Source organism: Pyxicephalus adspersus, chromosome 2, assembly GCF_032062135.1.
Source record: "Pyxicephalus adspersus chromosome 2, UCB_Pads_2.0, whole genome shotgun sequence".
In the NCBI taxonomy this organism is placed as follows: domain Eukaryota; kingdom Metazoa; phylum Chordata; class Amphibia; order Anura; family Pyxicephalidae; genus Pyxicephalus; species Pyxicephalus adspersus.
Window position 1 is genome coordinate 23,739,802 of NC_092859.1, and position 13,360 is coordinate 23,753,161.

Here is a 13,360-nt window from a genome sequence, read left to right on the forward strand (position 1 = left end):
ACTGACAGCCAGTGGCTCCATATTCAAGTTTTGCCCCTTCAGCAGCACCAAAGTTATTGTAAAGAAAACAACTATTCAAAGAAAACGTCTTGGTTTTGTGACATTAAAGGAAGTAGATTATGATATAAAATGTAAGTCTGGTTGTGTAACAGTTCACTATAAAAGAAAGTCTGCAAGTAATTACTCTGAAAAAATGATTGCGTGACTGACAGAGCTTCCAAGTGTTTTGGCTTAAGATGCATTTTAAAAAGGCCGTACAATATTAATGTGCAACTAACAAAGTGGTTTATCTATACATGAATGGGAGATCTAATTCTGGTACCACATCCTCTGGTACCGGACCTTAAAACAACTCTGGTCATGTTTAAACTTACTATATGTATTCCTTTACATTTATAATAAAGAAAGCGTTAGTACGTTGTACAATTACTCCCTTTAGCCACTGTAAGTTTCACAAATCTTTCTTTACATTTCTATTTGGGAATTTTTAGGTACCTTAACACAATAACTCAAGTTATAAAATAACAATATTTATTTCCTTACATTCATAATAAATAAAAAACCTGAGAACATTGTACAATCACTCATTATCTAAAACACAATTATATCAATTCATATTTACTATACATCTATTGCTACAAATTTTCATCCTTCACACATTTCGCCAATAGGCATCATCAGAAGGACATTCAATTATGAAAATTGCAACATTCTTTTTACTGTATATTTTTTGAAACTTCAATAGTGACTGCAAAACTTGGTCCAAAACCATCCCAAGTTTATCATCTAAGTGAAAGTTGATTAAACTTATTCATTCACAGGGAATACACATAGGAGCAATCAGTGAAGAAGAGAAAAGGTTACAAGAAAGGCTGCTAATTGGTGTATGTCAATCAGTGAGATCCTCACCTGTCAATGAATAAGTATGGTATATTTACGTTTCAATGGTGCTCACTCATAAAGGGGTGAAATAAAAGTTCACTTGGATCATAAACTTGGGGTGGTTTTGGACCAGGTATTACGGTCACTATTAAAGTTACACAGTAAAAAGATGCAATTTTCATGATTGAATGTCCTTCTGATGAAGCCTGTGTGCGAAAGGCGTCAAGGATGAAAAGAAGTAGAAGTTGATGCATAGTAAATATGAATTGATATAATTGTGTTTTAGATAACGAGTGATTGTACAACCTACTCAATTTTTATTTATTATGAATTTAAGGAAATATTGTCATTTTATAACACAATTTTAGTTATTGTGTTAAGGTACCTAGAAAATACCAACTAGAAATGTAAAGAAAGATTTTTGAAAATTACAAGTAGCCAACCAGAAGCCTGTGGTGAATACAGTAACATCTGGCTGCAATGGGAGAGTTAAATACATCCTCCAGTTTAGTAAACACAGGACACTTCGGGTTACAAGATTTTTCTTTAATGTTTGGTTCAAGGTATTTCCAAATTAAGGCTCAAGATCCAAACTGCACAAGGGACAAATGACACAGAAATACCAACCCAGGCGTCACAAACACCTCCACAATTCCAATGCAAAATTGCAGTTTTATGGGCTGAACAAAGAAAAAAAAAGATAAAACAAGAACAAACATTTGAGTCCCTGAAAAGAGGATTGAAAGGATGACAATCATACAACAAAGATCCACAGATGGGTGTTTATCACACGATGTAAAAAGAAAAAGGAACGCGACTGAGATTCATTATGACAACTTGTACCTGGATTATTGCTATTACACATTGTGATGGATGGGAAAACGTAACACAAAACTTGGTGTCTCTGCATCAGTGACAGAGGTGTCCAATTCTGTTCTGGATCAGTGTATTGTACAAGGCACTTGGTTTCATTTTTCTGCTCTACCTGCAAAGATCCGGCTAGTAAAGCACTTTGCTTCTAAGCTGAACTCCAGGTAGATATAAAGATTTGGAATAATGCAGCTCTGTATTTACACATTGGCACAATGCAAGCAATGGAAGTACCTACATGTGCAGAACAATCAGCCAATCAGTTGTGCTCATCATTCTGCTGCTTCTTCTATTACTAACCAATCACAGAACAGGGGAGGGGCAAGACCTGCAAGTTTTACAGAACTGAAGCAGAGAGAAAATAGGTCTCCCGTCCTGCCAGAAGGAGCTGTGTAAATCTGGATGGACAGGAATACAAATCTTTGGCAGGGAAATTATCTCCCTTATATGCATTTCATCTGTGCTTAGTGGTTTGCCTGGAATTTTAGATCATTATGAATATATCTATTTTTCTTCATTACTTAAATTACACATCTATATTGTATATACTTTTGACGGTCAGTCACGCTAATTCTATTCATCCTGCTGCAAATTAATGTCTCCTGTCTACACAGCCCAATGGGGAGCTGTTAGAGGATAGAAGATAAAAAATATATATTACATAGAATATTTCATCCCCAAAGTGAGCCCGTGTTCCAGGGCCATGTGCATTGTAAGCAGTCATTGATCTATAGACCAGCAGTTACAGATTTATTACCATGGAGATTTGTGAATGGAACTTTGTGTTGTATATATATATTATATTTTTCATCATGATTAGATAATAGTGTCCCTTTGAGGAGGAATTCAGATTCTAGTTTCCTGTTTCCAGTTAGTGTTAAATTGGGTCTTTAGCACTATCACATATACAATGAACACAAGCATTCGCCTTCAGTCTCCCTTCACTGATTGCACTCCTTATACACTGGGCACTTGTGATTGGTTTATTTCTTTTTCAATAATAGAATCACAAGGAAATTTCTGTCTGAAACAATTTGCCAAAACGTAATTATAGTGGGGAAATGAGCACTGATTCCATGAAGATCCCCTTTCATGATAAGACGTCTGCAGAGAAGAGTATAAGAGTCTTTTATCTTAACGTAGGTCAGAATCTCTTTATATCAAAGTCATCATTAGCTCACTATAACATGAAAACCATGCACCATTCATTTTACAGCCACAGATCTGCAGGACTGATGGTAAGTCAATGTTCCTCAGCAACATGCTAACCAACACCAAATGACAACATACAAATTCCAGCAAGCCCCACAAAACATCTAAAAGTGGACCTGTCCTGCTAGAAATACCGGGGCCCATTCTTCATCTCCTTCTGAAGGTGCCAGTCATGAACCTATTCTGCCTGATCCTGATTTAATACCATCAGTCAACAACTTGACTCAATCCAAACTGAGCATATGATGAAAAAACTTCAAACCGCATACATCGCCATTAAAACCACAGAACTGTAAAAAGCGAGCTTGGTCCCCGAATTTACCTCCTTATTGGCTACCGAGGAAGTCAATCACATATAGGGCATCAGGAAGTAAAGACACAAAACAAGCTATTGGCAAACCTTAAACAGTATTTGAGGCTTTAAAGCTTTGCTTCAGAAGTTACAACCAAGCTGCCCAAAGCCTTACATTTGAAGAAGCTTGTTGGATGTAAAGCCAAGGTAAAAGGCCAAAAGGGGCAACAGGGAGCTTTAAAAGTGAGTTGAATCCAGATCAGCCTTTACATAAAAAATTAAGATTTGCATATAACTACAGCTGGCTCTGGATCCAATGATCACATTGATGTGGCCATTTCACAAAAGGTCACCTCTGCCCTTTTCTCACCTTTTTTCAGAATTTTGGGGGGGATTATTGAATGCAATAGGTTTGATTTAAATGTGCAAAACAAAATGAATTTCTGTGACACTGTTACCTTTCCCAACCCTCAATAGCATCCATGATATAATGGTGGGCATTAGGAGTGTGCCCTTGTAGACTTTTCCCTTATTTTAGAAGCCCAGTGAAGTTGGCGATACAATTTGCAGTCCAATTTCTTTTCCAACAAATCCAGCTTAACACAATTAACTATAAAGAATATTCAGAGCAAGGATTATCCTTTCAACCAAAGATATAAATTGATTAAAATGAAGATTTCAGTTGCTACCACCTTCTAAAATCAACAAGGCTCTCCGTTTTGGTTATGTATTGCTGTGATTGGTATGATTTGATTTTTTGTCCTTTAAACTTAAAACAAACTGAAACTAAAATGAACACAGATTTTAGCTCTTGGGAATTGAAGAGATTTTCAATGAGTACCAACTCTGTTCATGTAATGCTGTAAAAAGAGTTCAAGTGCCAAATCGCAGAATGGTGCCCAATGCAGACCAGGCACAGGGCACCCTGCCACCCGAGAGATGCTACAGGTTCCAGCATGCCCAACAAGCATTTAGAAAGGCATGCTTTGACTTGTAGTTCCTCAACATGGCTCTCTTCCTGCTCTAACCCTACATGTTCAAATTTTATGCTGCTACGTTGACGCTCTGGATAAAGGATGACGCACAGGCTTGAGGCTCCTCATATGGCCAGAATGATCTTAGCTACCTTTTTCCAAGAGCTTCTGTACAACATTTTCATAGTGAGTTTCTCCAAACACAACATTCAGATTTCACAGGGAACAAGATGATAAGCACAAAAATAAAATTTAATCTTAAACCCAAGAAGTCCAGCTTGCTAGTTCTTCCCAGTCCCCCCTTTAATGCTGGGTCTCAAGACACCTCAATGACTTCCATACTGCCGGAGAAGTTAGTCTGGCTCCCTACTTTGCCCAGTTCTTCCCGGGACCTGCTGTCCACCAGGCCTTCCCCAAATTCCATCTGGCAGCTGCGACGCTTAAACTGCTTTTCAAAGGGGCTTTCCTCGTGCCAGCTCCGCCTAGAGTCCCCACGGGCACAGGGTTTTTGCCTCCTGCGCACTGCACAAGAGGGGTCTGTGGGCAGCTGTCCACAGCTGTAGGCTGCAAAAGCCCCTGCGCTGTACAATGTGGATGCGGAATAGAAGTGTGGTGGGGCATCGGAGGTGAAGTACCAGCTGCCGGTAAGTGATGAGGCCTGAGTCGCCAGTATATCAGAATGCCAGTCCTTGAGGCCCAGCGCTGGTTTGGCCAGGTGCTGCTGGCTGCTAGACAGTCCAAACAGAAAGTTAGTTTTACGATGGTCCTCCATACTACCACTCCGGAAAAGGGGTGCTGCCAAGGAGCGCTGAGACAGAAAGCTGCTTCGAGATGACGTCTGCTGTGTTTGCCGGTATTTGTCTTCAGTCTGCCGACAACTGGCCGGTGTCTCCGGGACCCTCTTAGCCTCTTCCCGGTCAGGGCTGGCCTCTGGTGACTGTTCAGAGACCTCCTCAACAGGGGAGAACTGACACATCTTACTGCCTCCCTCCAGGGATGCTGAAGGTTTACAGAACTCTTTGCTGTCCTCTGGCGCAGAGGTTAGTGACGCTGTGCCAGACAAGCTGCAATAAGACATCGATTTGATGTCCAGGGAGAAAGAGCGCTTTATTTTATTGCTGTCCTCCCTATGCGTTACATGCAGTCCATTAAGGCCTTGTAAGAGTGGAGCCTCCTCAAGACATGTGGCTTGTGGTGGCTCTTCTGAGGTAGGGTGAGCTTGCTGGGGACTCTGTGGTTGAGGTGCCTCTGTAGTGGCCGGAGCGAGGTGGTTTTCATTAGCACTGCAGCTCAGCTCAAGCTGAAGCTTCAGTTTGCAGACGGCAGCAGGCGCCTGATCACCCTGAGTTTTTATCTTTTTTTCAAAGTCCAGGAGCTGGCCCAGGAAATTGAAGTTTGGCGAGATGGTCGGACGTTTCTCTTTGACAAACCTGTAAAAAACGAAAAAAAAGTCCCGGTCAAAAAAGGAAGTTTACATACAGCTTTAAAATTGCAAAGATGACCTTTATGTGAAACTTCACAATTAACTTTTTGGTACCTTGGTCTGTCAAATATACTGCCAGACAAACTCATCTATACGTGATATAATTTAAATATTAGTTTTTTAAGAGAACCATAAAGTGAAGGTAGCAGAGAGGAAGTTTACCTGTAGGCTTCATCCAGGCTCATGTCCATCCGCTTCATGATGTACGCTATAGCGATGGTGGCCGAGCGAGATATTCCAGCCAAACAATGGACCAAGACACGGCCATTAGAGGCTTTGGCCTTTTCTGTGGGGAACAAAAATCAAATATCAGTTATCAATCTCTCCAGAATTACAGAATATCTACAACAACCCTGGACCCTAGGTGTACCAGAAATGTCCCAGGAGCACTAATAGTTGTATGTATGTTCTTTTTATGTGTGCAGATTAAAGAATGGCAGAAGCACCAGAGATGAGTATTACTGCACTGATTTTGGAAGGGACAAATATAGTAAATCCTTTATATATTGCTGTAATTTGGATCAATTTTCTAAGTTACTGAAGAGGGTTCTGTTTAAAGGTGAGCAACAGAAAATGTATGGACTGGTGAGGGGGTTATGCGGGACCCAAATGAAGAAACCTCCCGAAGGATCGACGGATCTGCGGAAATTAAAGGTGTGTTTTTTTGAGTTTAGTTCCGCTTTAAAGCCTGCAGGTTTCGGACTGACACACAAAGGTATTTAAAAAAAAAGTCCCTCCAACCCCATAGGTGCTGGTCATCTACACGTAGAACTTTGAAAAAGGCTGCATTATCACAAAGCTGAGATCAGCAGCCTTTGTTGTAACTGCTTTATATGGGCACCCTAAGGGAGACCATTTAGAATTCATAAAACCGAGACTATATCCAAAATTCACGCTCCCAGTAAAGTCCTCAAGCTTTTTTCTCCACATATTTACATCGTCGTGGGGGAGAACCCTGAGCTGCTTTACGGATATCACAGAAATCTGTGCACAGTCAAGCTGTGTCTAATTTTCAGGCCATAGATATAAAGTCTGGTCACAGATGGAAGAACTAAAATAAAGCCAGCAGATTGAGTAGCATTTGCCACTGGGTGTATACAGAGCAATAGGCTGAAGACATTTAAAAAGTGGAAAATCCCTTCATATGAAAGGGGAACAAATATTAGCTACTAGTCTGTGACAGATAAAACACAATAGGAAAATCCCATATTATATCACCCACTAAGCCTGTCACTGAACCAAAGGACTTTTCACTCTACTTCACAAATAATATTATTATACAATTATATAGCTCTGACATATGCCACAGTGCTGTGCAGAGAACATTGAGCCAGTTATATCAGTCTCTGCACCAGAGGAGCTTATACTCTAATGTGCCCATGACAATCCCACATATTAGGACTGGTTATATGTTTTTATATTCTAGGAGGACACAGAAACACCCAAAAGAATCCCATAAAATGAGGAGAACATAAAAACCTAATTCAGACAAATGGCTGATCTGAATACAGGACATGGCGGAGGAAGGCTAGATAGAGCTGATTGCAAGCTACATAGATTCAGCATGTGTTGTACACAAAGCTGGTCATCAGGACACAGGAGAGAACATTTCTTGAACCTCTATGTGGAACCCACTCCCCTCTCACCTATAAAATCCACAGACTTGTCCAGCCAGGGGAGGATCTTCTCGCAGAAACTGTCATTAACAGGAACCCGCAGGAAGTGGGAGTCACAGATGAAGTCAGGTTTGGGGCAGGTGTTGCTTGCGTTCAGCACAAAGGCAATCTCATTCTGCTGCATTAGTTCCTGGAGAAGAAAAATGGCAATAAAGTGAGAGAGAACAGGATGCACTGTATATGAGTTAGAAGGTGACACCATCACACCACTTCAGAAATTATGAATATTAAATTTGTCTCTGCATGGACTTACTGCTGGATGGCCAGGAATTAAATCATCAGGCACGCATGGTTATAGAGGAAATAGTTTTCTATGCATTCTTTACTTCCTAGAAGCCTCCCCTCCACTGGTAACACAGACCCCTTTAATAAAAGTAATCCGGACTTGGTAGCCTGGAGATCCATTAGAGGCAACAGTTCTTACGCCTCCCTCTCTTACCCTAAAGGGGACCTTCCATTCCACTTACAATGCCTGAGTCCCTCCCCAAATTACCTACTCTTGGGAGCTAGGGAAAAAAATAAGAAATATACCCCCCATCTTTTGCACTCTGTCTTTCTGGGCACAGAAGGTGAAATTTGGCACTGCATTCTATTGCAAGAGCATCCTGGAAGGAAATAATCCATTACTAGGCTCTGGTGGCTGAAGAATGGGGTAAGTGAGCAAACTTCTAACTTTTTCCCTTTCAGGTACATTTTTCACCTTGATAATTTAGAAAGGGGATCAGAAAGTGTAAGTGAAGCTTTTAATTTAGTAAAAGGTCTGCTATAAGCTTTTAGGGTTTTTATTACCCTACCCAGCGCCATCACCTGTCAGTTTGTTTTTGGCATTTGTGTCCCAACAAGGTAATTTTCCCAATTCCCCTTCATTCCTGGTGACAGCTCTAAAAATTTAGATTTCCTATCCCTTTCTGTCACAGCAAGAACAGTGTGAATCAGCCTAGCAACTGGAATAAAAATTGACCTATTTAAAACAAAAAATAAAATGAATGGTAACATTTTAAGTAATGGTGTCTCTCCATCGGGTGGACAGTGTGCAGCAGTTGAGTTGGCCTCACCTTGTTAAGGACGTCTCTCTGGCAGCCCAGGTAGAGGTGAGGGAGAATCCGAGTAGGGCCGGCACTGGAGACGGGAAGACACGGCTGAGAGATGCAGGTGGGGACGATGGAGGCCTTCCCTTCACACAGTCCAGGGTAGCAGGAGGAAAACTCACAAAATCCACCTGGTAATGGGAGGACAGAACATTAACATAGATGATGACAGATGGCTTGTGATGACAGGGGGCACCCCAGGGTTATGACCGGAAGGGAAGTCGCTAATTTTGGGGATCCTAAATCAAACTTTTAGGGTGCTTTTGTAGACTCGAGGAGTACATGTTGGGTTATCATATGCAGATAGGATTGATGTCGTCCTCTGGTGTTGCCCAGACTCTAGATGCAGCGTTAGATGTAGCTCTGTCAAGGAGGCTGCATGTGAGCACCTTTCCTGGAACTGCCCCACTTCCAGAAGTAATGGCTGCTTGAAAGGTCCTCTTTAACCCTATGGTTTTACTTCTCACAGTCAAGATTTTATCACCCCACATGGAAGGTTTGGCTCTGTTGTACAGAAATGTGACCAGGCACCTCACCTGATAGTAGGTGGACACAGCTAAAGAGCCTCTCCAGCTTGCGAAGCAGCACTGTCAGGAAACAGTCGGAGGGCAGAGAGGAAACGTCTGACGAGCTCTGATCGTACACCACCACCTGCTGGGCCTGGCACTCCAGCTCCACCTGTAACGCACAATGGACACTTTCATTTTTAACAGCTACTACAATATTTATCATCTGCAGGTACACACAACTCTAACATAACAAGTGGGCTCCGGCTCCATTTCTGTGCCGGCAGGACTCATCCTAAGGCTAGGCACACACGTGTAATTGTTCTTGTCCGATAATCAGCTCAGGGCCGATATTGGACGAGAATCTTGTGTACAGCGCTCACTGTCCATTGTCCAAACGACCGTTCTGGAGGATACACAGACGATAAACGATCGTAATGCAAGTGAAGGGGAGAGAGCGCAGCCAGGTACTGCACCGTCCTTCTCCCCCTCTCCTCCATAGAGCAGAACAGTGCTGTATGTACAGCATTTGTTCATGCATCGTCAAGTCATTAGTCGTTGGAAAGTATCGTGAAAGATCCATTCCAGCGACAATTATTGCATGTGTGTATATAGCCTAGAGATGGAATTCATACACTTCCTCCTTAACTTGTATTGCTTCCCGTTCACTTCCAGTTGTATCCCTGAGAAAAATCTCCTCAAGGGATACAGCAAAAACCTTTAGTTTAACCTGTGGCTTTATAGCCTATCTTCGTTCTGTCACAAAGGATTGTCAACACAGCCATACTAACTGAGGAACAATTCACAACCATTATTTGGCTGCAGAAAGTCGGCTGAGCTGAGAACTCTGGAGGCATTTCTAATCGCTGGGATTTCAAACACCAACCATCAGAGTAACAAAAGTAGCTTATGTATACTAGTGTCAAAAAAATATCCAAACCTAACAACAAAAACCTAATTTTCTGCTGCTTACTGACTCTCGGATGTGGTGCTTTTTTAACCTGAAAAAGAAAATTTTCTGCAAGTACAGAAAATTCTATATATGTACAGTGCAATGAATGAGCCTTGGCACCTCAGCACAGGAAATGTATTACTGATCCCCAGGTACATTTTTTTATATTTAGATACACTTTACAGGAAAGCATTAGTGTACTGTTGCAACTAATAAGTTTCTGGCTGTCACTTTACATGTTAGAAAAATGGTGATGTACCCCCCCCCCAGGCCCTCTGTATTGCTCACCTTTTGCTTGGCGGAGTGATGGATCAGTTCGGCCACCTGCACCTTATCTTGCTGCAGCCGCCTCTTCATCAGCTTGGAGCAGTTAATGTTAATGGCATCCAGGATATGGGAGGTGTTATATTCCACAAAGGGGCGACTGTCTATCAAAAGCACCTTCTCCGTTCCTCCTTCCATCCATGCCACCAGCTTGTCGGCACTCACCGGCCGGCATCGAGAACCCTCTGTGGCCATGGTGGCACCTCTACCCTCAAATGTGGGAGGGAGAAGCGAGCAGGGCTTCCTAAATCTGTACCCAGCACATGCTGCGTCCTTTGGCGTCAGGGCATCCTGTGAGCCAGGAATGGGCGACGCTACTGGCACTGTGATGAGGAACAGGGAGCTCTTCTACTGGACGGACTTCTAAAGTAAAAACTTTTCTCCGTGTGCGACTATGACATCATAGGAGTGCCGGTCCTGGAGCTTGGGGTTCTCCCCGGGATGTCGGGACGATACTGGGGGGGAAACACAGAGAGAAGAACAGTCAATAAAAGGTTACAGGAACACGCAGGCAATTAAAGCCGCGACAGAGAAAGAAAACACACAATGAGGTCATCAGTATTATGTTTAATCACAAGGAGGAAACCAGGAACAGAGGGCTGAGCTCACAGATTGTGTCTATTTAACCCTTTTTTGCTCCACACTGGGCATAAAAAGGAAAAGAAAATTTCACGTGCCCCTCTCTGATTTAGTTTCACTTTGCTACTAAGGTCTGAATTCCCCTGATTTTATGGCTAAACCCCAATTACACCAAACTTTCTGTCCTATTGGATGACTTCAGTGATGTGATAATAGGGGGAAATCGAATTGAAAAACGGGGAACGGTTGTAAAGAACATCTAAGAAATAAGGCTCCAGTAACCAAAATCATAGCGGGGCACACAAGAGGCAGGACTTATCTTGTGGTATTTGCTTCTGTTTATTACACTTGATAAATAATAAAACAGAGGACAGATTCACCCATTCACCATAGACCAATCACACAATTTACAGCAAGCCCATCAAAGAGGTCACCTTCCCTCCTTTCCAACTAAAGAACTTTCTGAAACCTACTAGGACTGACCCCCCTTATCTCAGAGGGTTTAAGTTGACCAATAGGAAGACAGTTTAAAGTACTCCCATTGGCGGCATCTTTAAATAGATTTTATTAAAGGCTATATAACTGGCATGCATATTCATGCATTAAAAATCAATAAGCTGTTATGATAAATCGAGTGATCAGTTTTGTTTTCTTGCACTAGTAGGATGACAAATCCCTGACGAAAATCTGACACCCCAAAAACAATGTTCTCCTTACACATCACACCAACAGAAAGATGACCCGGCATCATAGAGAATGGATTTATATTTCCTGCATCCAAGATTCTTGTAAGGAAAGTTGGCCATACACCAAGGTTTAAAGTCCAATAGATGTAAACTTTATCTGAATGACATAAGTTTGCTCTGTGCACTATGCATCATTCATGGTTTTTTAATAAAATCCTTGTTCTATCTCAGTGCTGCTAATCTGTAGCCACTTCAAGTGTTCCTTTTTTTTATGTCCAATGGCACTTATTAGGAATTAATTCTTTATGGTGACAATAGAGGACCATGGGTGCACAAAACAGAACGCAGGACACACAAATGATTATCACTCTATAACAAGAAATATCTGAACAAGGATCACAAGATAATCTTTAAATTGATGTATCTTATTAAACAAAATTCTAACGATTGGGGTTCCATCTACTCTGACTTGACATGTACCTGATAGATGTATATGGAGACTTTAGAAAGGGTTTTTCAGAGTGACTTGCAAATTTCTGATCAGGTAAATTTCTCCCTGTCCCCAATAACACAACACTTCAGACCTTGAGCTCATCAATGACTCTTCACACATAAAAATTCCAGGATGAGCCACGAGCAAACCGCAGAGAGCAGACATGGCTTGTGCAAACAGATGAGGTCATTGCCTGCAGGGGACCAGGACACACACACTCCATGCACATACACAATGTACCAGGCTTGTGCCATTCAGAACACAAGAATATAATACATACAAAGTGACAACTACAAACAGTTTATGTCATTTGAAGTGGAATATTCTATACTACCTCCAGAGGTTGATCGCCCAGTAAGCAAAGGACCAAACAGATATGTGAAAAGAATTATATGCAAAGTTCAGCTGTATTTGGAAGATGCTGGTTTTATAAATATTCATTGAATGAGATGATTTGGTGGATGATCCCCCTGTCCATGCACTGAAGGAGCAGCCAATGGTTGGGTTGACTCTTTCTGTAATCATTACTTCTGAGCTCTTCGGCTCTTTTTTTCCCCCCAGCAATAACCACAGAGGCTTCACCAATCCAAGGGTTTATGGAGTCATCATTGTCAATCCCCCCTTCCCCAAAACATCTGGATAAGTACAGCGCCCCCCACTTGCTTCCCTAGGAGCATGCTTTAAAAGGACAAGAAACATGAAAACCTCAGTCCCCCATGGATAACATATTTATTTAAATAAAGCTACTATTTAGTGATACTTATATATATTATATACACGTGAACACGAAGCAGGTAACTTAGTTTATTGCTATTTTTTTTTTCCTCCGTCCGTTCCCTCAGTCTGCAGCAACAACATGAAATCTCCAGTTTAATATTAACTGGGTGACATCAGTAATAAAGCTCTGGAAAGGAGGTGAGAGATGAAGTGATGGCCTGTTTACACTCACACACGTTTCCAAGTGGATGTCCTTAAAGTTCTCTGCAATATGACTTCATCCATATGGGGAAATACAGATACAACAGGCTGCAGCCGATATGTCACAATCCCTTCGATGATTGCAGATATTTGTCTGAATGAAACTCAACTGATTGTTTAAAGAAAGAAGGAAATCACAGAACACCAATTCATGCTTTTCCTTTTATTGTACCAGACAATTATGGAGTCATTAGGCAGTGCAGCACCTGATACCGTTACATAGTATATGTCTGATGACTGCATACTGGGATCTGTATGGATAGGCTGCATTGGCTGAGAGATCACCGGTCTCTAGTATATGGATAGGCTGCCCTGGCTGAGAGATCACCGGTCTCTAGTATATGGATAGGCTGCCCTGGCTGAGA

At 41.8% G+C, this 13,360-nt stretch overlaps 1 protein-coding gene across 1 annotated transcript in view; it reads right to left on the reverse strand.

Annotated features, from left to right (window-relative positions):
• Positions 1–1,413: 1,413 nt before the first annotated feature.
• DUSP16 (dual specificity phosphatase 16) overlaps positions 1,414–13,360 on the reverse strand; it is a 22,178-nt gene continuing 10,231 nt past the window's right edge. Inside the window, exons 3-8 of the mRNA XM_072399978.1 lie at positions 10,224–10,714; positions 9,014–9,155; positions 8,445–8,608; positions 7,360–7,519; positions 5,876–5,999; positions 1,414–5,660 (exon numbers count right to left, since the gene is read on the reverse strand). Of these exons, the coding sequence (XP_072256079.1) occupies positions 4,547–5,660; positions 5,876–5,999; positions 7,360–7,519; positions 8,445–8,608; positions 9,014–9,155; positions 10,224–10,454 (1,935 nt within the window). The 5' untranslated portion in view covers positions 10,455–10,714 and the 3' untranslated portion in view covers positions 1,414–4,546. The remainder of the gene's footprint in view (positions 5,661–5,875; positions 6,000–7,359; positions 7,520–8,444; positions 8,609–9,013; positions 9,156–10,223; positions 10,715–13,360) is intronic.